The 27,314-nt window shown below is 34.9% G+C and overlaps 1 protein-coding gene across 1 annotated transcript in view; it reads left to right on the top strand.

The window, feature by feature from the left end:
* Positions 1-19,834, top strand: part of LOC107298128 (protein jagged-2) — a 25,512-nt gene extending 5,678 nt beyond the window's left edge. Inside the window, exons 6-13 of the mRNA XM_015827490.1 lie at positions 376-403; positions 3,034-3,119; positions 9,222-9,335; positions 9,499-9,614; positions 10,391-10,639; positions 14,873-15,004; positions 16,696-16,855; positions 18,150-19,834. Of these exons, the coding sequence (XP_015682976.1) occupies positions 376-403; positions 3,034-3,119; positions 9,222-9,335; positions 9,499-9,614; positions 10,391-10,639; positions 14,873-15,004; positions 16,696-16,855; positions 18,150-18,631 (1,367 nt within the window). The 3' untranslated portion in view covers positions 18,632-19,834. The remainder of the gene's footprint in view (positions 1-375; positions 404-3,033; positions 3,120-9,221; positions 9,336-9,498; positions 9,615-10,390; positions 10,640-14,872; positions 15,005-16,695; positions 16,856-18,149) is intronic.
* The last annotated feature ends 7,480 nt before the right edge of the window (positions 19,835-27,314 follow it).

Here is a 27,314-nt window from a genome sequence, read left to right as displayed (position 1 = left end):
CCCACTTAAAGCTCCCCAAGAAAAATTGGAATATAAATCTAGCAAACAAGGGTTTTAACTCGCATCATCCAATTTCATGTTTCAATATGAAAAAGAGTTTCCCATTTGCACATTTAATAATGCAGTAGTGTTATTTCACCAGAGCACTTTCTTGTAGCTTTAGAATTGATACTTCTGTGACTACATATAAAAACAAATTGGGATATAGGAATAGAATTGCCATTACTATTGTATGTTGTTGGGGAAAGGTTTTTGTACATACTATACAGAAACTTTGTATATGCAAAAAATTAGATGGAATTACTCAGATATAGTCTACATTTAATATTGTTTATATACTTCAGATGAATAATTACTTTACTTTTCTCTTTCTAGATATTAATGATTGCAATCCACATCCATGGTAAGTACTCAATCTTTTTCAAAGTACTCTAATACAGCAATAAAAATAAATCATCATGATTCAAAATCTTCACATCCATCTTAAGCAATTGTGCTGGGCTTACCAAATGAACTTTCCTATACTTACTCTACTCTACTCCTAAGAAATTTATTTCTTAGCTGCAAAATTTTTGTGAAGGCAAATTAGCTCAAAAGAAAATTACTTGAATAATCCCATTTAAAACAGAATTATTTGGATCTAGTTGTTTGATGTCCCTATTTAGAATAAGAGAGGAGGGGGGGGGGAAGTAACTTTTTTCCTGACTCAGGAATGCGATCCCTTGAAATTTGGGCTTGCCTTCCCCTCTTTCCCCAGTCACTTACCCTTTCTTGCTGAATATGAAATCATTAAGGCACTATGCATGCCAGATTTTATTTATCAGATTATTTTAATATTTATTTGATTATTATTTTAGGCTGATATTTCTAACTTTGCAATTTTTTACTTTTATTAGCTACTTTGTGTACCTATCCACAACAGAACAGGCTATAAATTAAAGAAAACAATCTTAGTAGTGATAAATATTGATATAATACCAATGCAGAGTTTTATAATACACATAGTCCTCGACTTATGACCATAATTGAGCCCGGAGTTAATGTTTGTAAGTCATTGTAGTTGTAAGTCAAGGCATAACGTGACCAGATCCAGTTTTTTGTAGAAATTAAGTGAATCTTAAGCAATTCAGTTTTCCCCAATGGGCATTTTTTGGCAGAAATCAGAAGTAAACACTGGAAACCGACAAAAAAACAGATGACTCTGGGCTGCTGCAAATGGCCATAAAGGTGGGCCAGTTGCCAAGCGCCCAAAATGCGATCATATGACCATGGGGAGGGTATCATACTTTCAAAAACATAAATAGCTATTGGAAAATGTTAAATGACCAGTCATAAGTTGCAAACTATCTGTATCTGTGAAAAACTAATGTAGTATTACCCTCCCTCAGACACTTATATTTCCAGATGTCTTATATTTCCAGATGTGTTGAATGCAGCTTCCAGAATACATTGTTAATGTTATCATGGAATTGTAATTTAATGTAATTGGAAGTAATCAAGTTAGGGAGGTTAATCTAAATTGTTCCAAAAATTCAAATATCCATTTTGATCTAACCATTTATTTTGAGTCCAGAAAGGATCTATAGTCACCTAAATTAATTTTGTTTTCCCTATTTGAAGCTACAGGTTATATTTGTATAACTTAGTGAAGTGATAGCATGCTCATACATGAAGAGGAAGCAAGCAAGATTTTTCATGCCCAAATTTTCTACAATTAAAAAACAAGCTTATGTATTTCAAACAGTGTAAAAGAGTAGAGTAAGCACCTTTGCTGCAAATAATGTCAAAAGATTATGAATCTTGACTCGTTAGCTTTTAAAGCATGAAGCACAGACCATTATTTATACCTTTCATACAATATTGGTTTTGAAGAGAGATAAGTGCAAGTATGTACTGTAAGTGTAAACATGCATACCTAGGCATGGATTTATCATGTGTTTAATTTTTCATTCAATTTGTATTCTGCCTTTTGGGGCATTCATGACCACTTACAAAGGAACTGACAAAATTATAAATAATTATATATATAAATAAGGATAATAAATTTGCTTTTTCCATTATCACACAGTATTAAGCCTACTCTGTCTCTTTTGATTTCATGTTTACTTATAATAATTCTGGCTGTGTGTATAGTAATGTACTCATCATAGTTCTACCTCAGTATTAGCTTGCCTCTTTGCAAATTTCCTTTTGAATTTTCTGGTTTTGTGCACAGCATTAAATGCTTAAATATGCAATTGAACATTTTCTTCCAGCTTTATCTACATAGCTTTACATGCAGTATTTTTCCAGATTTTTGAGAAAATACTTCCTACTTGCATCTTCATTATTAGATTTCCCCAGTGTCCCTTCATGGGTCAATACTCTTGACTATGTAGCATTCAGTTATTGTCAACGCTTGGCAACCACAAAATGAACAGTTTTAAAGGGCTTTCTCATACCTTTCTCACTTCCTTGAGGTTACAGAATTTATGAAATTGTGCAACTTAATATAATTGCATTCAAAATGTCCTGTTTCTTAAGTCATAAATTTCTAAAACTCCATATCCTTGTTTGAAGTAAAATCTAAATCATGTGATTGGATTAGTTACTATTGAATTATATAGTCACATTACTAAAATGTCTTTTATTTTTGAAATAATAAAAAATCTATTTTATATTCCTATAAAATACAATGTAGTTACCTATATTTTCCTCTGCTTTAATAGAATTTGGGGAGTTTAAATCAAAGTTGTTATTACCCATTATTAACATTCTTTAAATGCTGCTTCTGTTAATAGAAGTAAGGCCTTTGCTCAGTGTGACTGAAGATTTAATTAACTAAATTTAAATTAACAACTTAAGACAACACAAATATTTTATTAAATAGGCATTCATTATAAATTAACTACACAACTTGAATTTTGCAATGTTGACTATGGATAGAAATAAATTTGAATTTCAGCACATTATTTTATACAAAAAGTAATGTTCTCTCAACTTAAAAAACTGTTGACAGCCTTCATTGTGATGATAGATTTATCATTTTTACAGTTATAATGGAGGCATCTGTGTTGATGGTGTGAATTGGTTTCGCTGTGAATGTGCACCTGGGTTTGCTGGTCCTGACTGCAGAATTAGTAAGTATCTATATAGGAAAATGAGTGAAAAATTCACACTGTTGTCAGGTCTTACCCTTACCCATGCGTTACATTTTAGTCAGCTGTATCTCAAATAATGCAGAAACTAACTGAATTATTCATAGATGCGGATGTTTATCTTAGAAGGAATGGTGCTCTTTTTGTTATTACGGTAGATAGAATTCTGTTATAAATAACATTTTATAAATTAATGTGGTTTAAATTGTATTTAAATTATCTGCTATTTCTAAACAAATGTATGATACTAGCATATTCAGCCAGGATCTTTAATATATATTCAACTCAACTTAAGAATGTCCTGTAGTATGTTTGTTTATTATTTCTGCAGATTTATCTATATATTTCTTCATTATGATGTTTATGATTTATACATGGGTTATAAACCCTTTGCAAAGACCATTCAGAATATTCCAGAACTAAGATGGTAGGAACCTTGTCCTGTCCTTTATGTAAATTATATTTCTTTTAAATTATTTTTCAACTTCCATAATGATGGCCAATTCCATTTGTTATTTGCAGTTTTATTTTGTTTGTTTTTTACTAATTATAATTTTCTCTCAGCTGTCATTTCTGTGTTTATATTGGGATGCACACCTCTTTAAATGTTTCTCCCCTGTTTTGGGACTGTGGGCTTTGAATGCTGCTTTATTTCAAATACAACGAGTGTGGGGATAGATTCTCTCCACTGAATAAACACACTTTGTCTCTCTTATGTTTAGAACACTCACCCTGGAAAGCCCTGACACATATGTCCATAGCATCTCACCTACTATGGCCTTACTAAGGTCTTTAGAAGCCTGATCTCTTAGTATTACACCAATCATGATTTTTTACTTTAAATTGCTGCATTATTTTACCTCAAGTATGACTGTTAGCACTTTATCATGTTAATCTCATTTCTTGCCAGCATGCTGTATTAACAATAGAAGAGAATATATGTAGCTCAGGTTTGAACTGTGGAGTCCTTGGTCTTCTGTTGCAGACATTTCATTAACTGACTAGATATCTATGGAGATTTTCAGTCATCCAGGTCATGGTTGTCCCAAAGCTGCTGTTCTTGTTTTTTTCCTTGAAAACATTTCCCTTCTGATCCAAGAACTGAAGAAGCTTCTTGGATGGGCAGCAAAACTTTTTCAAGGAAAAAAAACAAGAAAGTCTAGTTGCCTTTTGAACAACAGCTTTGGGATTAACTGACTAGGTAACATTTTCAGTGGTAGAAGGGAGTGGGCTTTTTTTCTGTTTTTATACAGTAGCTTTCCTTGTCATCATTGGTGGAAGTATTGTTTTCTCCTTGGCAGTTTCTTTTTGTTTACTGCTTGATTGTTAGTCTGAATTGGTTGTTTCTTGATTAGGGTATTGTTTACTGCTTGATTGTTTGTCTAGTTGTTAATCCAGGGGTTAACCCATGTTTATTTGAGTGTTGATGGTGAGGAAGTATGTGGTCTTTTTGTTTTAATTTTATGTTTTTTATTTTACTTATTTATATTTTACATTTCTGAACTGCCCATCTCCCTCAAAGAGGGGTTGAGGGCAGTGTATAATAAAACATCAAAATATAAAACATATAAAAATTAAAATGTTAGAATTAAAATGTTTAAAAAATAAAAGTTATAAAAATGTTCAAGAAGGTAAGAATAGTTACACCCTGTTAAAATTAGTAAGGCAAAGGAAGGGCTCTTAATGGCACCAACAAACTCCATAACTGTGTATTCCTTTGGGATCCCTACTCAAGATAACAAATCCATGTTTTAACCCCTTTGCAGAAGGCCAGGGGAGTCTGGGCCCACCTGATCTCTGGGGACAAAATTCCATAGGGCAGGGGCAATGGCAGTCTTCTTAGACCTCCTCAGTTGAAATTCTTTGACAGGGTTTGCAACATACTTTCCCTTCCTGATCAGGTGGGATGGACTGATGTGATGGAAGAAGCCATTCTGTAGGCTTTATAGATCATAACTAGCAACTTGAATTGGACCTGGAAACAAATTGGCGCCCAATGCAGTTCACGGAGCAGAGATGTTACATGTGCTCTTTTTCGGGCACCCAATATATCTTGTGCACTCTGCACCAGCTGAAGCTTCTGGATATTTTTGAAGGACAGCCCCATATACAAAACATTGCAGTAGTCCAAATGGGAGATGACCAGGGCATGAGTGATCAAGTGAAGGGTGTTTCTGTCCAGGAAAGGGCATAATTGGCACACAACACGAAATTCAGCAAAAGCCCTCCTAGCCACCTGCTCTACAAGAGGACCCCCAAGTTATATAGCAGCTCTGTCTGAAGTACTGCATCCCCATCCAAGATCAAAAATGATAAACTCCTGGATATTTTTTGAATGGTGTGGAAATGTTGTTTATCTCTTTGTGCCAGTTGATGGCTGATTTGTCTGAGTACCTTGCTTTCAGGATTTCCCTAGTGATTTTGGATTTTGCTTAGTTTAGGATGCTCACTGTTTCCCACTTGAAACTATAGTAAAGTCTGTTAATGTGTTAAGAAATCAAGCATGTTTTCATTGTGTCTCTGCTAGTTGGTGTTTATGGATATGCTCTGCTAGTCTTCTGCCTGTTTTTCTTACAATGTGGCTGTTAACATTCCGTATATTGTATGTTGTAGATGACTCTTGTTTTACTTCTTGGGCTACTGAGTCTTTTGATTTACTTAAGATGTTTTGGAGGGCTTTAGTTTGTTTGTGAACTATGATGATTCCTGATTACTCAATATACACAGCACAACCAACACAAGCTATGAAAAGGGTAATGCTTGGTATGGTCCCACTTGCATCTTTTTTTCAACCTGTTCTTTTATGCCTGGATAAAAGCAGCTAACCAGTTCTTTCCCCTTCTACTTCTATGCTTTCACTTGTTGAGCCAGTTCTTATTAGATCTTTCTATTACCTTAACCTCTTATCAGCATAATAAATTGATCTTCAATGTTTAGGATTTATTATCACTTGGCTTTGGCACCATGCTTCCCTCCAAAATATATTCAAGTTATTTGAATGTCCCACTCCTAAGGAAAACCAACCATCTTTGAGTTCTAAGAAGTTCTGACTTGATGATGGCATCTTGGCCAGCCCATGTTCCATGAGATTCAAAGTGACATCATACTTATGCACAAAAATACAGAATCCACATTTCCATCCATGATACCCATTTCCAAAAGATGGAGAACCTCTCTGGGATTCAAGAGGATGGTTGGTTCTTCCTCTTAAACACTTTTCCCATTTTGTCATCATGGAGACCTCTTAATGTTAAAAACAAAATTCACCTATTTTGGATTAGGAAGACAGAAAGTGTGGATCCCACAGGCAAGAAGAAGCCTATTCTTCTTGAGCCTTTTTGCTTAGAAGTGGAGCTATCAATTTTTTTACGGCCAAGAATTACCTCTTTGAAAGTAGTGTTATTTTTTATTCATTTTCTGAAATATATAAAAAAAATTGGAAAATGTATTAAATGCAGAAGTATTTTGGGATGAAGTACAACAATTTGAAACTGCTTGCCATTTTGAATTAGAAGTAATGGGGGTTTTGAGTGCTTTTTGTTTTGCCTGAATGGCTCAAATGTATATGGAAACTGCAGTGGCCAAGGCCTATTTAATCTAAAGGTTAAAGGTGTTCTTGATAGGATTCAGAAGACTACATCTGGCAAATATCATTCACCCCTCATCATTAACCTGATTTGTGAACTTATCAGAATACTTATTTTAGTAGAGCAGTTCAAGTATATCTCATAGAGTCTTTTGCTCTCTTTGAAGTAATTAATTAAGTTCTCTGATAACTATGAATCAGAGACACCATTATAAAGAATAGTTGCTTAGAAATAATGGGTTCTTTCGTCATTTATGTCTACAAATTATCCATCCTACTTCAGTTGGTATCACTTCTATTTTACTTTCAAGTCCATTGTTTTGGAACTGAAGGGAAACACTGGGCAGAATATCTTAGAGATGAACAACAATGATTTGCCTGAAAGTCATCTTTCCTCCTACCATGTCAGGGAGTAACATGGATGTGGCCAGTAACATAATAAATTGGAGTGGACAGGGCTAATAATTTTGGGCTCCTTTCTTTTTTTAGACTGGGGAGGTTGCAAACATATTTTTGTTTTAAACTTCAGCTTTCTAAGGCATAAGATACTTGTTTTGTCCCAAATCAGACAAAACTAAGTTCTAAGATTTTTAGTCTCATCCATTCTAGACTCTATGAGGCACAAATGGTAAATTGTATTAGGAGATACCTCAGACCAAGGCTTGCTAACTCTGCTAAAAGGCACAGATAGAAATCTTAATTCCAAATGGATCCAAACAGGGTTCTATGTATGCCAGAAGACTGGTAGAATGCATCCATGAACACCAACTGGCAGTCAAAAGGCATGACGAAAATTCTTTAATTTCACAACATATAGACAGATTTAACCATAGTTTCAATTGGGAAAATGTGACAATTCTAGACCAGGCCAAATCCAAAAGTTCCAGGGAATTTCTAGAAGCCTGGCACTCCGACAAATCAGCCATCAATAGATACATTGACATTAATAACATCTATAGACTATGCAAAAGAGACAATCAACCCGCCCAAAAGAGAAAAAAGACTCCAGCACCTCTCCACCAGTAATCAGTACTCAGATTAGTATAGCTAACTCCAAGGTCAACTTCAGACTAACAATCAAGTAAGCAATACCCCAATCACGAAACTGCCAAAGCGCCATTAGTAAACAGCCCAATCAAAGAATCCCTAAGACTGCCCCCACCCACACAGACAGGCAAGACACCAGAATATAAACTGACAGCAAACAGCATTCCTTACCAGCACTGATTATGTTACCTAGTTAGGGTAATGAAACATCTGCAAGAAAACAAGCAAGTCAGGATTCTATGTATATATGTATTCTATATCTATGCATTCACAGATGACCAGCCTCTATGACTATAGTTAAAGTATGACTCTATCTAAAGAAAGATTACATTTTGAACAGAATGCTCTTTTTTTTAATACTCAGCACAATATTACTGCTTTATGTAAGAATTACTGACAACCTGTTTTTATTTGTGTTTGAACAAAAAGTCTCTGAACTTTCTTTACAGCTGAAATAATTCTGACTTTTGTTAATTAGCCTTTTAAGTCCCAAGTCCAATTAAATATTGCTCACTCGAAACAATTCTGATAATTTATAAATTTATATATTCCATTATTTAGAAATAATTAAGACCAGTTAACTTTAAAAGCACAGCAAGCATGAGTATAGTGATGATGCATTCAAAACAGAATAGGGAATTAGAGAATTTTTTTAAGAGTTTGAAATTAATTAAGATTAGAGAAAATATATGACAACCTGATGTTAAAAAATGCCAAGGCAAGAGGAGCTGAATAAAAAATGAGAGATGTTATAAAATTTATACTTAGAAGCGATGTGTGTTGGTACACAGCAGTCTAACAATATATTCAAATTTTGAAATAGCGTATGTACAGATTTCTGAAAGTTTAGTGATTGGTAAAAACTGTTTTATCTCTCACTCTCACTTTAATTGTCTCTTTTTTTTGTACCTAAAAGCACTGGTTTCAAAAGAAAGCAGGTTAGGATTCTCAGAGTTTCATTCTTTGCCACAATTGGAACCCTACTGATTTTCTTACAGAGGTTGTATTTTCTCTACTTTGTAACACTTACAAATAGTTGGCTTCCATGTGCAGGAGGTGGTTAACTAAGTAAAACCAACTTCCAAATTTTCTGCCTTAGTAAGATAGTCTCAAAGAAAATGGATGCTTACTTTAATTTACCTGAGAAAGTTTATAACGGCTAAAGAGGATAAGCGATGGGAGGAAACAATACAAAGAGATATTTTTTAAAATAAAGATTTCCTAGCATCAGATCTGTAGATATAATGGATTACGGCACCCATCATCTTCAGACATTAAAACTAATGGTCATGCTGACTCAGTCTAATTCAATGGATCTCAAAGCCATAAGTTTGAAGAAAGCTACTAATACAATATCTGAATAAATTCTAGTAAAAGTTGCTAATATCCATAGCAATTCATGCATTGAGCACTTGTTTTTTCTGAATCCCTTGAATTTTCGTTTTCTTTAGATATTGATGAATGCCAATCCTCTCCTTGTGCATATGGTGCTACTTGCATTGATGAAATAAATGGTTACAGGTGTACTTGTCCTGCTGGCCGAGCTGGAACAAGATGCCAAGAAGGTAATTTGAAGCTGTAAACTAAAATAAGAAAATAGATATTGAAGTTTACATCTTGAAAATCGTGATTGTCAGGCTTTATCTGCAAATTGAACTTGGCATTTTCTTCCTAGGTTAAATTTCCCATTCTCAAATTGCTGCCTTTCCTTCCCTTCTTTCTCCTTAGTTATAGGCTCTGGAAAATCTTGCTGGTTTAAAGGAAAGTCCTTTCCTCACAGGAGTAAATGGGATCAAGAATGCAACAGTTGCCATTGTCTGGATGGCCACATTGATTGTACCAAGGTAATTTTTCATTGAATTCTTCTCCCACTTTAAACAATGTGAAATGAATTTATTAATTATGTATCTTTATGGCAACCTTCCTCTGAATGTTTTAGTAAGTACTCTTACAATGCCCAGAAATTAGTCTAGGGCTGATGAAATAATACTTTAAATTTGATATCTTAAATTCATGGCTATTGGGCCACAGTGCAAGCCTCTAAATCATATTCTGCCACCAGCAACAATGTTTAGGAAAAAGTAAGCTATATCCTTGTTGAGTGACTGGCAAGTCATTCGCACTCTCCCTCATCTAGCAGCAGCCACCTCCAGCCCTGCCTCACCATCCACCTACACAATCTCCCTTGCCCAACAACAGCCTTGCTGTGCTCGTGCCACATTGACCACCATATAGCCTCCCCTGCCCAGCAACAGCCAGCCCTGCCACACTCACCCTGCACTTGATCGGCCACCCACATACCTTCACTTGCCCAGTAGCAACCGCACCATACATCACCAACCACTCATGCACCTTCCCCTCCCCTGCCCACCAGCAGCTATCCCAACTGTGTTGGACCCACCCCCTCACTAACCCACCTGTGCACCATTTCAATTCCAATTACCATTATTAACTGAGGACTACATGTAGATAAGGAACAAGAAAAAGTTGTTATGAGTATAACCCTAGAAAAACATGCTTGAATGACATGAATAGACACTGATAAGAATTAATTTTACAATCTCCTTTAGTGTTTCCTTTTACAATCCATTGAAATCAATAGGTCTGTATTAAATTCTAGGTATGGTGTGGAAGGAAATCTTGTTTGCTTACCAAACATGGGGACCATTCTAGTTATCAATGTCCTAGAGGCCAAGAATGCCAAGAAAATTCATACATCAAATGTTTCCAACCACCTTGCTCTGACTGGGGAGAATGCAGTGAATCAGAACCTCTACCTGTTAACATCAAGTGCTTCCCCAATTCAGGCCACTTGGACAATAGCTGTGCAAGAATTACTCTGATTTTTAACAGAGATAAAGTACCCCAGGTAAGACATTTAAGTTTTGTTTAGATTTTGCTAGTGTTTTACACAGCATATTGTTTTGGAATTGATCACATTGCTAGCAAAATTCTAATTGTTATTAATTGGTCTGTAGCACTTTCATCATTTCTGCTTTGGAGGCAATGAGAGAGAAAATTTTATTTTATTTTGAAGTCTGTTGGTATTCTGTATTGATCTTTTTCTTAGGAAAATATTCCTGTCTGGTTATATGGAATGTTAATAAAGATCAGCTCTCTTGTACAAAATCATTTTTTCTAATTGTGAAGGATTCCATGTGTCTTATTTAAAATTGCCACCAGTTTTTGATATAAAAATTAGGTAGGTGTGTGGAAAAATAGTGAACAATATATAATCAGTTCCAAGTTTGCTTCTGCTACAAGTATTGGGGAAATTATTTATATATTCTTCCTGGAATATATTTAAGACTTCAAAATTCCCCAAACTCTCTTGGGAATGACCTTATTTTTCAATGACCATCTTTTTCAAAATTTGCTTATTATTTGGCCTTTTGTGGAATGAGCTTTTTGGCAGGATGGGTTCTATTTGGTCAGCTGGTGTAGCTTCCTTGTGCTACCATTCCATCTGTATCAGTTGGAAAGGAAATGCAACAATTTTGGAAGCAGGCCCAATTTTACAAAGATTTTGGATCCAACCCTTATCACACTTAATTTATTCTGTTCACATTTTTCCATCCATTCCCACCATGGTCAATTAGTACATTTTGGATGAAATTGCTTTATAGATAAATGGTTTCTTAATAATTGAATACTTCTTAGATGAATTTCTTGTGATACTCAAGAGAATAGAGGCAGAATTCTATGGCAGGTACATTTCTTTCTCTTCATTTCTTGAAAATATTTTCTTTGTTGAAGAATTGAAATCCTTAAGTGAGGAAAATAATATAAATGAGAATTCTGGCAATTTTCATGTATACTGATTTCGATCCATTTCATCAACATGCTATAAATGTAATAATTGTGGGATTTGAAGGAACCATGATGATAATTTCAATGAACGAATGTACAAGAAAATAAGATAAGATAACCTTTATTGTCATTTTTTTACTGTGGGCACAACGGCACACCTCAAAAATGAAATTTCGTTAATACATCCAGGAAAGATGGCTGTCGGCCTCTTTTTAAGAATCTCAAGAGATGAAGAACTCATAATCTCCATAGAACCACTCTTTTTGTACAGATTTTATTGTTACAAAGTTTTTCCTTATATTTAAGCAAAATCTCGTTAACTACAACTTTATGTATTATTTCTGATTCTGTGATAATGGAAATTACTTCCTGACCGTCTTCCTATGCCATTTTTAATGTACCTAAACATTGATATCATGTTTTCCCACAATCTTCTCTAAATGCAACATCCTAAATGTCTTCAACGTGCCCTTATAGAGTATATGATATGTCTGTCACCATCCTCTGAACATGTACTGACCCATTAGTATACTGGAAATGCAGTACCCTGAATGTACATATCACTCTGGATTTAATCTCACCAATGCAGAATAGAAGATAATGAGACCTTTATGTATAGTATTTCTTCTAATGCAGTTGGCTTGCTGCTGATCCATACCCACATTTTTCTCCATTGAAGTGTTTTCAAGCCATGAATCCCTCATCTTATGCATGTTCTCCATTTTTCTCCCTAATACTTAATATTTTCCTCTGTTGAAGGACATCTTGTCCCCTCATTTAAATTGATTAGAAGTTCCTTTATAATATCCTTACTGACTTGCATTGTTCTCTGTTGAGTGTGTTCCCAGTCTATGATATTCAAATCACAATTTCCTTCAGATATAAAGACAAAAGCAAAACAAGAGTTAAGTTCCTCTGCATTCTTTTAAGACTTCTCCATCAGAGTAAACAGTGAGCCCACCACTTCTTTTTGTCGTCTTGATGATATGAATAACCCTTCTTGCTTCTCTTGCTAGCTTAAGTTCACTTTCTGCCTTGCCTTCGTAAACTCATTCCTGTTTTTCCAAGCTGAAGCTTTGAGACTGCTATGGTAGGATATTAAACCAAACTTCTGTTCACAATCAAGAACACTAATAATCCCATTATAACCACTTCATGTTTTTTTTGAGGCTTCAGTTACCTGTTTCATTAAATTTTCATTTACAAATTTGAGTGGTTTGGTGGTCTATAGCCAAATCTTAGTAAGAAATCTTTTTTATTTTGCTTGCCCTTTTATCTTAACCCAGATGCTTTCAGTACTCCATTATCAACACTCCATTGGACTTCTGTATAGATCATTTCTTTGATATACAACACTGCACCATTCTTACATTGCCTGTTGCTATGAAACAAGGTATACCCATCAAGCCCAATGTTCCACTGGAGGAATTCATCCCACCATGTTTTTTACAGTTCCTATTCTATCATATTTTTATTTATTTATTTTATTTGTGCCTTATGACATCCCATTCACCTTGCCTAACTTTGTCCATTAGTGTAGAGACATTTAAGGTAATGTCTATCTGCTTAAGTTTAGTCTCCATTTATCTGCATTTTCTTTGTTAAACTAATGCAAAACACTTTACTGCTGTATATAATCCATTATTTGCCAGTTTCTAACTTATGCTCTTATGACTGCCAAAGCCTTGTTTCTATTTAAAGTCATCCTCCCAACATAGCCAATCATCCAAATATGTAATTTGCCTTTTTAGTGAGATGAATTCCATCTTTTAAAAGTAGCCCATCATCCCTGAAGTTTATATCATTAAAGAACTGTCTGCTGGTTATTCCATTTTTTCACCTTCCTGAAAGCCATGAAGTTGCTTTTGATATGCTGGATGTATTGCCTTTTCTGTGCTCACAGACTGGTAGGTTGATGTGCCAGGTCATTTTTTTCCTTTGCATTTTGAATTTGGGCACATGGAAGATAGTATATGTGTGGAAATGGAAGAACTGGGTGACAAATGGAAGCTTCTGTGTCTCTTGGAAGGAATCATCTAGAACAGGGGTGTCAAACTGGCAGCCCGTGGGCCAGATGTGTCACGTGCAGGCCACACCCGCCCCGGCTCCGCAAAGACAAAAAAGTCGCGATACGTCACGTGACACGATCGAGTTTGACACCCGTGATCTAGAATCATAGCCTTTCTTTTATTCTTCTTGTGATTGGTAGTAAACCATGTCCACTTGAATCAGATGATGAAATTCTAGCTTTTGTAGCTTGCTCTTGTTTTTAAAAGCATATCCAAAGGATAAAGGTGGAAATTGGCTATCAAAACTAGGAATTTACTCTGCTTCGTATTAGTTTTCTTTGTGATAGCAACGTTGCCAGCTATCTTCATTCTTATCCTTTGTTGAAGTTGTACATTTCATATTATTCTGCTGTTTATGAGAAGTAATGGCATCCACGCTATTATTTGGGAAGTATTCATTTTAAGGGAATTAGTTATAAGGATTATGCTTTGCCTCCAGTTCACCAAACTTTGCTTTCAGAATCTCCACCATCTCCATTTCTTTATTTATCATTTGATCTGGTCTGATTTGATTTTTATCCCACCTTTATTAACAAGGTGGTGAACACAATACTTCTTCCTTCATTTTACCCCACAACAACCCTGTGAGGTGAATTGGGCTGAGAAAAAATGACTAGCCCAAAATCACCCAGCTAGTTTTCTAGATTAGAATTCACAGTCTCCTGGTTTCTAGGCCAGCATCTTTAACTACTAATGTTTTGTTTTCTAGAACAAGGGTCCCCCCCCACTCGCACTAATGCCACCTTGAGCGTTGCACGGGAGTTAGCCCCAGCATCATACGCACTCTCGCGCCACCCCCGTTTGCATCGCACATGTGGCTCCATGCCTGCCCCTTCCTTTCCCTCCGGGCTGCCAATCTAGAAAGGTTGGGGACCTCTGTTCTAGGAGAAAGGAAAGGGTACATCTTTTGCAGCTGACAACCAGAACCTCATTTCTGACCACCTTCTTGCTAAAGAGATAGAGGAAAATAGAATACATTTGTTAAAATTTCATGCACCATTTCCTTGCATATCTCCAGTCAAGTATATACCGGTAGCAGTCCAGTGAGATTGCTGAATATGAGAATAGTGTTTCTAATATTACTAATGTACATTGTAACATAAGGAGTTTCCTTATGTTGTAAGTTATAACACTGATTACTTTTTTTGTTTAATAGTTAAGTTTTCTATAAAATAATATGCACTTTAATTTTTATTTCCTGTTGTTACATTTTCTTCTCTCAGGGTACTACTGTTGAAAATGTATGCTCTGAAATAAGATATTTACCAGCCACTAGATCTGTTTCTAGTGAAAGAATATTGTTAGTGTTGTGTGACCTATCCTACTCCATAGACAATGCAGTGGAAGTTGCTGTTGTAAGTATTACATTTTTATTAAATTAAAATTAATGCACTTTCTGTGTAGTGCCAGGCTATATTCGGCTTAGTAGATACAGTAATAACTACCCAAGATTTGGATAATGAGCTAATTATTATTGAGGACTTGCTTATTATGAATGAACCTGTCCAAGAAAAGGGCAGAAGTTGAACAAAGAAAGAACGTAAGTGTTGGTATGACCCAGAAGGAGAAAGGGATTGTCTCTTTCTTCAGTGAAAGAGAAAGTATCCCTTCAGATTCATGTAAAGTGAATGTTCATTCAGTTATTGAAGGCAGATGTGAGATTTATGCAAATAGAAATGGAGTGTAATTCAGTTTAAGAGATAAAAGAAAATGCAGAGAATGTGTGGATGTTAGATTTGCTTTCAGCATGATTCTTTGCTATTTTTAATTTTTTGTCACCTGTTTTTAACTAATTTTAGTGCTAACCTACTTTATATACCACCGTCAAAGCCCAAAAGATAGAAATAGAAGTATTTTTAGTAGGCTTCTTAGTGCACTTCAGAGTGCTACTTGCCATCTATAAAGCTTTCATGACATACAGCTGTGTTTGGCCTTTTTCCAGTTGTCTCTGCCTGTCCCAAATCTGCCAGGAGGGACATGTTCCAGGCCCTATTGATGAGATAATGGCATTATGTGCAACCCAGGAAGACTTAGCTATTTTTCCAGGCATGGGGGTTGGAAAGTTAATTGAGCTCAGTTGGATTGGTTGCTGGTTTTCTCAGTTATATGTTGTCTGTCCTTGTCTTTTGCTGTTTATTTTTTATTTCATTGATTGTGCTTTTTAAAATTCTGTTAGCTGCCCAGATTAACATTTGCAAGATGGGCAGCCATATAAATCAGATTTATCTTTTCTGGCTAAACTAAAGTGCCTTGGTTATCAGAAAGGTAATAATATGAGTTCATCCTGGAAACTAGGAAAAGTGGTTTGAAAGGACTAAAGACTGCTTGATGACATTGTTTTTGCTGAGTAATATTAACTGATCATTCTTAGCTAACTTACCCACCTCAAGTGTGATACAAATTGAAGAAAGTTTGTGTTATATATGTATCAGATTATATCATTAATGCAAATATCTAGCCAGATAATACATCAAAAACTTATAAATGTTAATTCAACATTTAAAAGTTTAGCTTGCTGTAAATAATAAAAAATCTTCAGTTGTGTAACCAGTTTAGTCAACTGGATGGAGGAGTCAATTAGGCTACTATAAAAATTGATTAGTTGATTAAATGATTGAATTATTAAATATTATTAGTATAGTATATACTAATATACATGTATAATATTATACCTATAAGTGTTATATTAGTGCAATACTTTCATATTATAACTGCCCACCTAGCAGTTTGAAAGAATGCAAAGGCGAGTAGATTAATAAGTACTACTTTGTTGGGAAGGTAACAGCATTTGGCGTATAGCCATGCTGGCCACATGACCATGAAAATATCTTTGGAAAACTCGGCCAAAAAAACGGAGATAAGAACCACGCCCTAGAGTCAGACATGATTGGAGAGGGAAATCGTTACCTTTTACCTTACTTTCATATTGGTTTGAAACCAATCTTCATGCCACAGCAGTCAACTGGAATTCTCAAGTTCTCCATCATCAGTCTCAAGAAAGTAGTTACTTTTAAATTTAAGTTTCCTGTTTGTCTTTTCTTCCTAGTCTTTCATCTCGCATCAGGATGAGACGGATAATAGTCTCATACAGAATGCGGCCAATACTATAGTAAATGCGATTACAAGGCGGCAAAACAGCACAGTTATGCTAGCAGTAACAGAAGTCAAAATAGAGACCATAGTAGTTGGGAATTCTTCTTCATCAGGTAAGATAAAATATGCATTTGAGACAGTGTGCCTACCTCAGAATATACTGATTTTATAGTACAAGTACTACTTGTTTAGCAACTGTCTTGTTTAGCTACTGTTTGCAGTTATAGTGGTCATGAAAAAGTAATGTTATCTCTAAGCCTTGCATTTATAACCTTTGCAGGTCTGTAAGGCAAAGGAAAACTGAAGTAAGATTGTAATCATGGTTTCACTTAGCAACTACTTCCCTTAACTGAATTGTCAGTCTCAATTGTGGTCATTAAATAAGGACTATCTATACTTGTAAATTGTTTCTCATTTAAAAAAAAAATCCCGTAGTAGTTTACATAGAATGGAATTGGCTATCATCTTTAGTTTTTGTTTGTACATCTTTTAAGCATTGAGGTTTGGTTTTGATTTTTTTTAATGTTCTGAAGTAGAGTTGCTTAAGTTAAAAATTTAAGTAAAATTTATGTCTTTCCTTTTTTATTGAAATGTGTTTACCCATATTCCTTCTATACTTGTCTGAAGAAAGAAGGAATCAATTATAAATAGGAAATTGTGTAAATACTAAAATAAATGCCTTTTCCACATGTCTATTCAAATAACTTTCCGCTTTTAATTTAATGGTTGTGTTATGAGAATGCCCCCCCCCCCCCCCAATCATGACAGTATTTCTCTCCTATTCTACAAAGGGGAGTGATACGAATAACATTCAAGCCACTCTTCTTGGAAAAAGGAATGCTGGTTCAAAAAATCATCCCAGTATATTGCATTGAAAGGCTGTTCTTCTGTGTCCAAGTGTGTCTAAAATTACTGTGTCATAAATGACTGACACAGGTATTTCAAGTGACAAATTTGATACATAGTGTAAAACAGATTTCCATTTCCCTTTTTTAAAAAATAACATCTTGATTATTAAGAAGTTATATTTGCTCATTTTTCTATTTTATATTGTACTTGCTTAGATAATGATAATGTTTTGTGACTTTGTCGATAAATTAAAACAGACATTTAATGCCATCTCAAAGCAGCCCTTATTAAAAATTCAGTGTAAATATGATAGTTGCTTCCTATGTCCTTATTCATTAGTTTTGCAAAACAATTCTTTGATTGCATCTCAAAGCAGCCCTTATTAAAATATAAATATAATAGCTGCTTCCTATATCCCTATTCATTAATTTTGCAAAAACAATTCTTTGATTGCATGGCTCATTGGAAATGGTGTTTATGATGCCTTTTGGAGATTTCATTTGCACTCCGTATAGTTTCAGGATTCCCTTTCTAAGTTGTGTTTGGTTTGCTTTCTAGATTATCTGGTTCCAATCCTCTGTGTAGTTTTTAGTATTGTATGGATAACCTGCATAATAATTTGTGTGTGGTGGACACGAAAGAGAAGAAAAGAGAGAGAAAGAAATCGCCCATCCAGAGAAGAAGCTACAAATAATCAGTGGGCACCTCTAAATCCTATTTGGAACCCTATAGATAGACCTTACAGTCATAAAGGCATTCATTATGAACAGAAAAATTTTATATCTCCTCAAAAAAGAACTTACGATGGAGTAGAGGAGTATACAGAGTATGAGGAAGAGGAGGAAGAAGAAGAAGAAGAAAAAGAGGTTATGGAAATGGACAAATTCCTCTCTCAAAAACTGTCTAAACCTTTGACAACAAAGGTAGCAGTGGACTCAATAGAGAATAGTCCTATTAAGAACACTCTTCAGACAACCAAAATGGACAACAGATCTGTAAAAAATGTGAACACAAAAAACCTTGAAGGTGGAAGAGACTAAATCTGTGTTTGGACCATGACTACATTGCTTACGTTAAAAAAAATTGGAGAAATTGGCATCTCCATTGTGCATAAAGGACTTAACTGTCTGAAGTCAAATATTCATAGTTACTTTATTTTGAATAAAAAAATTAAAATAATAAAATAAAAATTTTATTTTGTTTCTTTTAGCCTTGTATAAATTATTCAATGACTGTCAGATGATAGAGTAATCTTTGATAGTTGCTATTTTTGTAAATTTTACTTATAATACACTTGTAAGGCAGAGGAGAGAAGTTTGTATTTTCAATTCATAAGGTTTATCACAGAAAGCTCAACACTGTTTACAAAATGGAGAGGTTGTTTTGTTTTGTTTTGTTTTTACTTGTTACAACAGTGGCTTAGAAACTTCCTGGTTGAGGAAGTTGCTAAACTTAAGGAAGAAAACATGAAGTGTTCTTGTTAATATTTACTAAAAGCTTCTCTCTATACTTCTACAAGTTTGTCCCCTTGAAAAAAAAATGCCTTATTCTGTGAACAAAAGAAAATCTATAGAGATCTTTCAAACTGTGATTGGTTAGAAAAAGTGGCCTTTTTAATTTGACTCTGTCAATTTGGTTTAATTTCCTTAGAAATGCAGTATTGAAGCACATACCAAGTGCCTTGAAATATCATCTTGCTTTCTCAATAGCAACTGTCAAAGACTGCCATGCCCATCTAAGTTTACCATAAGAAGATATTTGGTTCTCTCAGACTGATACAGTTTATTTTCAAATTGTGCAAGTGCATTTTTGTAAATATGTATATATTTAAATGAATCACTTCTGTATATTTGAGTTAATAACTTAAAAATATTTTTGATCTTTTTAAATGTCATTCCTTTTTAATTTATGTCGCAGAAAGGGAAGTTTTATGGCAATTTCTAAAAAAGATACAAAAACCTTATTTTGGTATTATGTTCATATTAGAAAATGATGTTACTATAATTAATGTTGGGAAGCTGTTGGTCATTTTTTGTACTTTTTTTCAATGTATTGCAACCATTTCACATGTAAATAGATCCAAGGTGTTTCCTCGCATCTCAAGAACACAGAGAGTAAGTATCCTGTACAGCATAAAGATGACAGGGCGATATTCTTTTTCTTGTGAATGTCTCTATTACATGTGGTATTGCTTTTTTGCATTTTTTTAAATACAGGCCTAATGAAGGGAACAATATTCTCATTTCTTGTTTGTTATGCTTATTCACGCTAGAAAACATGTTGGCAAACATGCTGGATTTAGGTGGTGTAGCAGAAACCTGCCAATTATCAATTAGCTGTGGGATTCTTTCCTTTATCCCTGATAACTAGTGTTTCTTCAAGTTTGATGGGGTGATGCCACTGAATTGAGTTTCCTGCCTCTGTGTCACTTCATTAGCTGCTACTTGTGGAGGCAGGTAAACCCGCAGCACAGCATCATCATGTCATGTGTTTGGGGTCACTAGATGCATGCGGAGAGAATAGAGGCCTGTTCTTCTCAGCTTTGCATTGGTTGTAACATCTGGTTCCATCTTACATGATGGAAAATCTCAGGAGAAATTGTTATTCTTAATAGAAGGCTTATGCATCATTTGTGGGGTTCTTTTTTTAAAAAAGGCTTTATTATTAAAGAAATGAGCTCTACTTTTATTTTAATTACTGATAAAACCCTATGTTAAGTGGGTTATCCTGTAATTGCAAAGGAAACAAATATTTCAATGGCTTGGCCATTTTGGAACCACTTTTTATACATGAACGCAGAAATTGCTTTGCAGAAACTTCTGTGCAGTACATTTTGTTTGACATGTTCTTCTGTAGTTTTCAGATGAAAACTATTTATTAAAGCATTTTATAACAATGTCAGTAGTTGAAATTTTTGCCCCTGACTCTGTGCTTAAGTGTTCAGAATGGTTTGGAATCTCTGATCACCCCATCTTCTTACTCCCACAACCGCAGTGTCTTTTTCCAGATTTTCCTATGCAACTTAAAAGAGTTTTCTTAAAATTCAATTTTCTTGCCATTGTAACTTTATTTTGTATTGCAATACTGCTGTCTTCCAAAGCCTAATAAAACTATTTCCCTCATTTTATATATATAACATTTGAAACAGTGCTTTTCAAATGTCTTCCTTGTCACCTGTGGTATTTCAGGTTTGGAAGGACAAGGGGAGAAATTGGAGCCTTCATGTCAAATATAAATGAGTTATTTCTTGAATGCAGAACAAAGAAATTTTAGTAATCTGGAATCAGAATTTAAAAACAAAAAACAAAACTTATTACAGTCATCTTAGTTTAGAATTTTCTCAACAATTGCATCTTATTCCCCTGAATCATAAACTTCTGTTGTCAATACATCTCCCCCCCCCAAAAAAAAAATCCAGTCCAAATTGTTTTCCAATCATGTATAGTAAGTCCATTCCCCAATCAGCTTAGGTACATTGTATTCCTTTTGGCCTTTTGTTGTTCTCTGTGTATGTTTATGTACTTTCACCAACCAGATTAATTAACCCTCAGGAGAGCACTAGACTTCAGTACTATTAATGAATCTTTGAAAACCTTTCTGCTTTGATTAAAAGGATTCTTATGTATTGTATGCCTTCCCCTGGTTTTAATATTCCTGAAATTTCATTTTCTTGGGTGGATGCCAATTTGCTATAAAGCCTCCACTAGCTTTAAAGATAAGTCCTATCAAAACTGATAGAAAACCATGAGTAGTATAGTATTGCAGAATAACACAGTTACTGCAATAATGGATTTTCAGTGCCCCAAATCTGTTAGATTCTTCACTTCCAGACTGGGACTGCAGAGCCGTGTCCTTATCCACAAATAAATTGCACAACAACATGTTTTCTTTGAACCCAAAGAATAACCCATAGGCATCTATTATACCTCCCTTCCTTACCTAACACCTTTCCCTCTTGTGAGTTCATTATATATTAACCAAATTGGTATGGCCATCTATCTCACAAAAAGTTACTCTGGGTGGCATATACCAATCTGATAATAAACAGTATAAAAATATAAGAATCAGTATTAAAAGATAAATATTAAAAGTAAAATACATAGGCAAAGAGAACGAAAGTATCTACCTCAGCAATGAAGACATCTAGATACAGTATGTCTCCAGTTGCCTGGGAGTCCCAGGCCTAGTGGCATAATCAGGTCTTGAGGGACTTCCAGAATGTCAAAAGGGATGGAGTTAATCTTAGTTCACAGAGAAAAATGTTCCATAAGGCACCATGACAGAGAAGGCCTGTTGCCTGGAACTCATCAAATGTACATACTGTATCTAGCTGATGGAATGCATGATACAGTATGCCCCATATGCCAGATCTAATACGGTGGGCAGATGTAATTGGGAAGAGGTAGTCCCTTGCCATGAAAAGCTTTAAAGGTTAAACCAGTACCTTGAATTGGACCCGGAAGCAAGCTAGCAGCCAATGCAGCTAATAATACTATTCTACAAGCATACATAATTTCCTGTGCCACTACATTCTCTACCAGCTGAAGCTTCCAGATACAACCCCATTACAGTAGTCCAAATTGAAAGTAATTAGGGCATGAGTGATTGTAAGACCTGCTGATCCAAGAATGTGTGCAATTGGCACACAAGTGTGCAAAGGCCCTCCTAATCATGACTGCAACCTGCTCACTGAGCAGGAGATGTGCCCCTCCCCGACTGCCCACCAGGTCAATCTATGGCAATGCCACCCAGCCAGCATCAAATATGGTATAGTTGTGGAACTAGTGAGCCTCAAAACCCAAAGCCACTCAGTCTTGCCAGGATTCAACTGAAGCTTGTTCCCCATTCAGACCCTCACAGATTCCAGATACCAGGATAAGACATTCACAGTTAAAGCTTACTTAATTCCAATTGCTTCTCTCAGTTGAGAGGATTTGTACTGTATAGGATGAAAGGTCATGTAGCAAGCAGGATTTCCTAAACTATTGGGGAGATAGACTTTACCTCAGAATTTCAGCATATCTTTTAAGGTTTCTGCTTTTAAGATTTCTGCCATATTATGTTTCCCCAAATGCCAAACCAAATGTTACTGAGAAGCTTTTAAATTGGATAAAAAGACAATAGCACTCTTCCTCTTAGGTTCCCTAGCAACTATGTCTCAGAACAATGATGCCTGAGATTATTGGAGGTTTGTACATGAAAGATTTCATCCCTGCCAAATCTACATAGCAGAAGGTAATCAGGAAAACCCCTTACCTGATACTTTGAAAATTGGCACTAGCCAGGAGACTCTAGTGGGCTAAATTGCATGCAATGCAAAGCAGCCTTCCATGTTCCTTGCTCCTTTGATATAATAGGTTATATCCTGATCCTCTAATTGTGAAGTGGAATATGGGATACCATTGCTAAATGATACAGTTTAGCTTTTCATTCCCTCTGATTATTGACCAATCTAGCAGGGACAGTTAATCATAAACTAGTAGAATTACTCTGCAAGCTCTTCATTTTGTTGAATACAATAGATTTTGGCTATATCTTTTTCTCCCTGTTTTGGTATTTTAAGACAAGTTTGAGCAAGGCCTAGTTTAGGGTGAAATCTAGCCAGGAATGCTACATTGAAGAGCTTACAAGACCAGGAAGAACAGGATTACGACGAGCAAATATCCAAAACGAGGAATGTTAACAAAACTATTATTCTCCTGCAGTCTGTCTTCTGATGGAAACTCTCCTACTGTTGCTGTTACTATCACTACCAAAAAACCAGCAACAACCCTACAGTGATTATAAATATATTTTAAAATGTACCTCATTGTTTTTAAAATCATCTTAATATGTGACTAATTTACCTATTGCATACAGTAAAAACTGAATAGACCTTTTGCTTTAAAACAATTTATTTGTTCAACTTAATTATGGACAGATATTTATAAAACAATCGTAGCTTATCATAGGAGAGCCTTATTTTGGTCATTAACTAGCAAAAAATATATTCAATTTATTAAAAGGAGACTAGAATTAATGTTTTCTTAAATTTAGGGATTTGGGAACTAAAAATTTGATTATTTACAAATATAATATATATATAAAACTTGCTTGTTAACTATGGCCAGATATTCAAGAAGTAACCCAAAGTTACTACTAAAGTCCATGCATTTCCTGCCCTCTTCTATTAGAACCACTCTTCTAAATCTCAGATATTGCTTGATTCCCCTGAACTGTGCATTGTGACCTCTTTGCCCACATGTTCACACTGCTTATGGAGACGCAGTGAAAATTATGCATCTAGACTAATCCGGCAACCATTCTGTTCTGCCAGTCTTACTGAAAGTTATTCTTAGCAAAATATGGACAATCAAATTTCAACTAAAGCATACTTTCTTTAAAGGAGTAATGGAAGGTGACACATCAATCAGAAATATTTGAGAAGTTGCACCAAAAGTCCCACCAAGATATCTTGGAATAAAGCAGACCAGTATCTCTTTACAGAAATGTACATATAGAATCCAAATACATGAACTGGTACAATGTTCTGTACAGGATAGCTATACCTCAGAAAATGCATTGCATCTTGTGTCTTACTCAAGAAGCAACCAAACATCAGAGCAATATTGAAATATGAAGTTTTTCATAGTTTAAACTGCCTCAATCACCACTAACTTCCTCATGACCACTTCAGTCTGCTCTCTGAACAGATATAATCCTAAAGGCAGGTAAAATGTTCCTTTTCAGATTATGTGGATCAACCCCCACAATTTCCTTAACAAAAGAGGGATGATTTGTTTATACAGAAACTGAAATTTTTATGCAACCCTTGTGATTATATCCTTATAGTAGTTAAAAGACTGATAACTTAGTAGCTAGTCTTCCACCTAGTTTAAAAAGCTATAATTGGCTAGGAAAATTGGAAGCAATTTTTTTATCTATCTTGCTGGTCATTGATTGATTGATCGATCGATTGATTGATTGAATAAATAAATAAATAACCCATATCATTTAACATTTGAATGATCAGAGATTGCTTATAGTTGACTTGGAACCTGCATCCAATTTCCCAAGGCGACCCATAGGCCAATTTGGGTCAGAATTACAATATTCTTCAAAAAGACCAAAGGATACTGGCATCTTATCCTGAGCTAACATCTGGCTCTCCCTTGTATTTTGCCAAATCTCTTTCTTTAAATAGCTTAATAGTTCTTCTGCTTCTGGAAGAGCAGTCTTCATTTAGCAGAGGCAACTAAGTGCAAGGGTATATTTGATCAGAAATTGACATTGACTGTTGTCTAAATTTAGGCAGGGAAGCTCAGAGATACTAGCTCTGTGGCAGATCTGCTTAGCTTTAATGGCACCTATGGTAGCATTCAATGCACTTTATCTCCTTGTGGGTCTCATCATACACAGATGCACTTTAGATGTGTTTCAGCCTTTTGAGAGTTTCCTCTCTTTTTTCAGCATCACTTGCTTAAAAGGCTGAAGTGAAGGTTCTTCACAGTCACACAGGGCAAACCACCATCTTTTCATGATATAAAAATAACATCTGTGCACCTGGAGTGATCTACAGTTGAGACAATCTGATAGAATAGCTTCTCCCCATTTTCTGCAACACTTCTCAGCTAGTATATTAGATTCACAGCACATTTCAGCAAGCTGCTCATTGTGAGAATGCAAAATATTAGGGAAGTAACATTAACTGCATTCATGCAACAAAAAAGACAGTAACTTAACAAAAGCTTATACAGTGTGCTATAATAATTGGGTTACACAACATAACCAAACAAACTACTTTATGACCTAGTAGGTTGTATAAATCCAGCCAAAGAAAATTTAATTTTCTTCTTGGGTTTCTTGTACATACACAGAGAACATTACTAGAATATTGCTATGTCCACTTAAGAACATAAAAAGAGAGCCAGTTGGATCTAGTGGCTAAGGCACCAGGCTAGCCTTAGGCATGAAAGCTGGCTGAGTGATTTTGGGCCAGTCACTTTCTTTCAGCCCAACACATCTCACAAGGTTGTTGTGGGGAAAATTATGAGGAAGGAGTATTGTGTGTATTTGCCATGTTATTTATAAAAATAATAAAGGTGGGATAAAAGATCTTTTAAAAAGGAATTACATAGTGAATGTTTGAAAGTTCACTGTCTTTAAAGTTTTTCTTTGACGTTGTATATTAATAAATAAGTTAACTCAATAGATCTCTAATTGCATTATATAAACGTTGATTTTTCAAATTGGTAAATATTTTTTTTAGATTTTATAATTTAAGAATAAAAGATACTCTTATTTCTATGGAGATTCTCAGTCATCAAGGTCATGGTCATCTCAAAGGTGTTTTTTCAAAAGGCATCTGAATTGTGTTTTTTCCTTGAGGAAGAAGAAGAAGACGTTTCGCTTCTCATTCAAGAAGCTTCGTCAGTTCTGACTGGATGGTGGGGGAAATGGAATGATTCCTTCCACACACACCATATACAGTCAGAACTGATGAAGCTTCTTGGATCAGAAGTGAAATGTTTTCTTTCCAGTTGTCTTTTGAAAAAGCACCTTTGAGACATGCTCTTATTTCCGAAAACTTAACCTTACTGAAATGCTTAGATTTGATATAACATCTTGGTTTATCTTTAAAAGCTAATGGGTTCATATACTAAAATGGAAAGTTCCAAAAAATCCTAGAAATCAGTAGTCACATACTTCCATGTTGCCAGGAAAACAATTTTGCTGTATATATGAAACATACGGGCTTGTATCTGATACAAAGTATTATCTTTTATTGTTAAACAATCTATAGTTGCATTATTTTTTTTTAAAAAAAATCATTAAACTTTTATGCTGCCATCTTGCTAATCATATTTTGCTACTATGAGGTTTATATTTTGTACAATTTATGTTGTACAATTTATATTTGTGAAGCCTTTTGTCTTAAAGTTTCTATATTTTTTCTAATGTTTTGGTCTTCATGTTGAATATTTATTTTATTTATTTATTTACAAAATTTATTGGCTGCCCATCTTACCACCATAACCATAAAAGATTATATATAAAACATATATAAATTAATATCTGCAAACAGTATGATCCAAATTACAGATGGGGAGGGTGGAGGTGGGGATGGGGGATATTATTCAGAATCATTTTGGATGAGCCAAACTTAAATAATGGAACTATGCAGTGCTTCGGATTCTATCACCAAAAGATGATTTGGAGCATAGAGAAATGCAGCTGTTTTAATGAGCTGTAAAAAGGTGTTCTGTATGCACTCCCACATGTTCCAAATAATCTTTTGGACTCCAAAGCACAGCTTTAATTAAAAAAAAATTTCTTTTAGGAAAAACTCTTCATATGGTGTTTCTCTGCCTACAAGGGCTTATTTTTGTATTGTTAATTCATGCTTATCTTTTGAAATTAAAGTATTTTAACTTAAAAAATTATTTACAAAATACATATTAAGATGTTACATAATTAGGAGTAAACGTAATCAGATACTTTATGAAATTGTAGTTAGAAATGCACCAGGTATAGCAATAATTACATGTTTTGGTCTTCAGTATCTATATTATTCAACCAGAAGGCCTTTTCTAGGTAAGAATTATGGAAGATGAATACGAGGTCACCACATTAAGGAAGTTATGTTAATTATTGGAGATGTTTTCCAAATGAAAGGGAGACCAAGGAATTGCAAACGGAATTGGGAGTTGGCTGAGTGGTATAAATGCTGATCAAGACAAATAG

The sequence above is a fragment of the Protobothrops mucrosquamatus genome, unplaced genomic scaffold (assembly GCF_001527695.2).
Source record: "Protobothrops mucrosquamatus isolate PMUCROS unplaced genomic scaffold, P.Mucros_1.0 scaffold3733, whole genome shotgun sequence".
Taxonomy (NCBI): Eukaryota; Metazoa; Chordata; class Lepidosauria; order Squamata; family Viperidae; genus Protobothrops; species Protobothrops mucrosquamatus.
The sequence above is the reverse complement of the archived record's forward strand: the minus strand, read 5'-3'. Positions and strand labels throughout refer to the sequence as shown.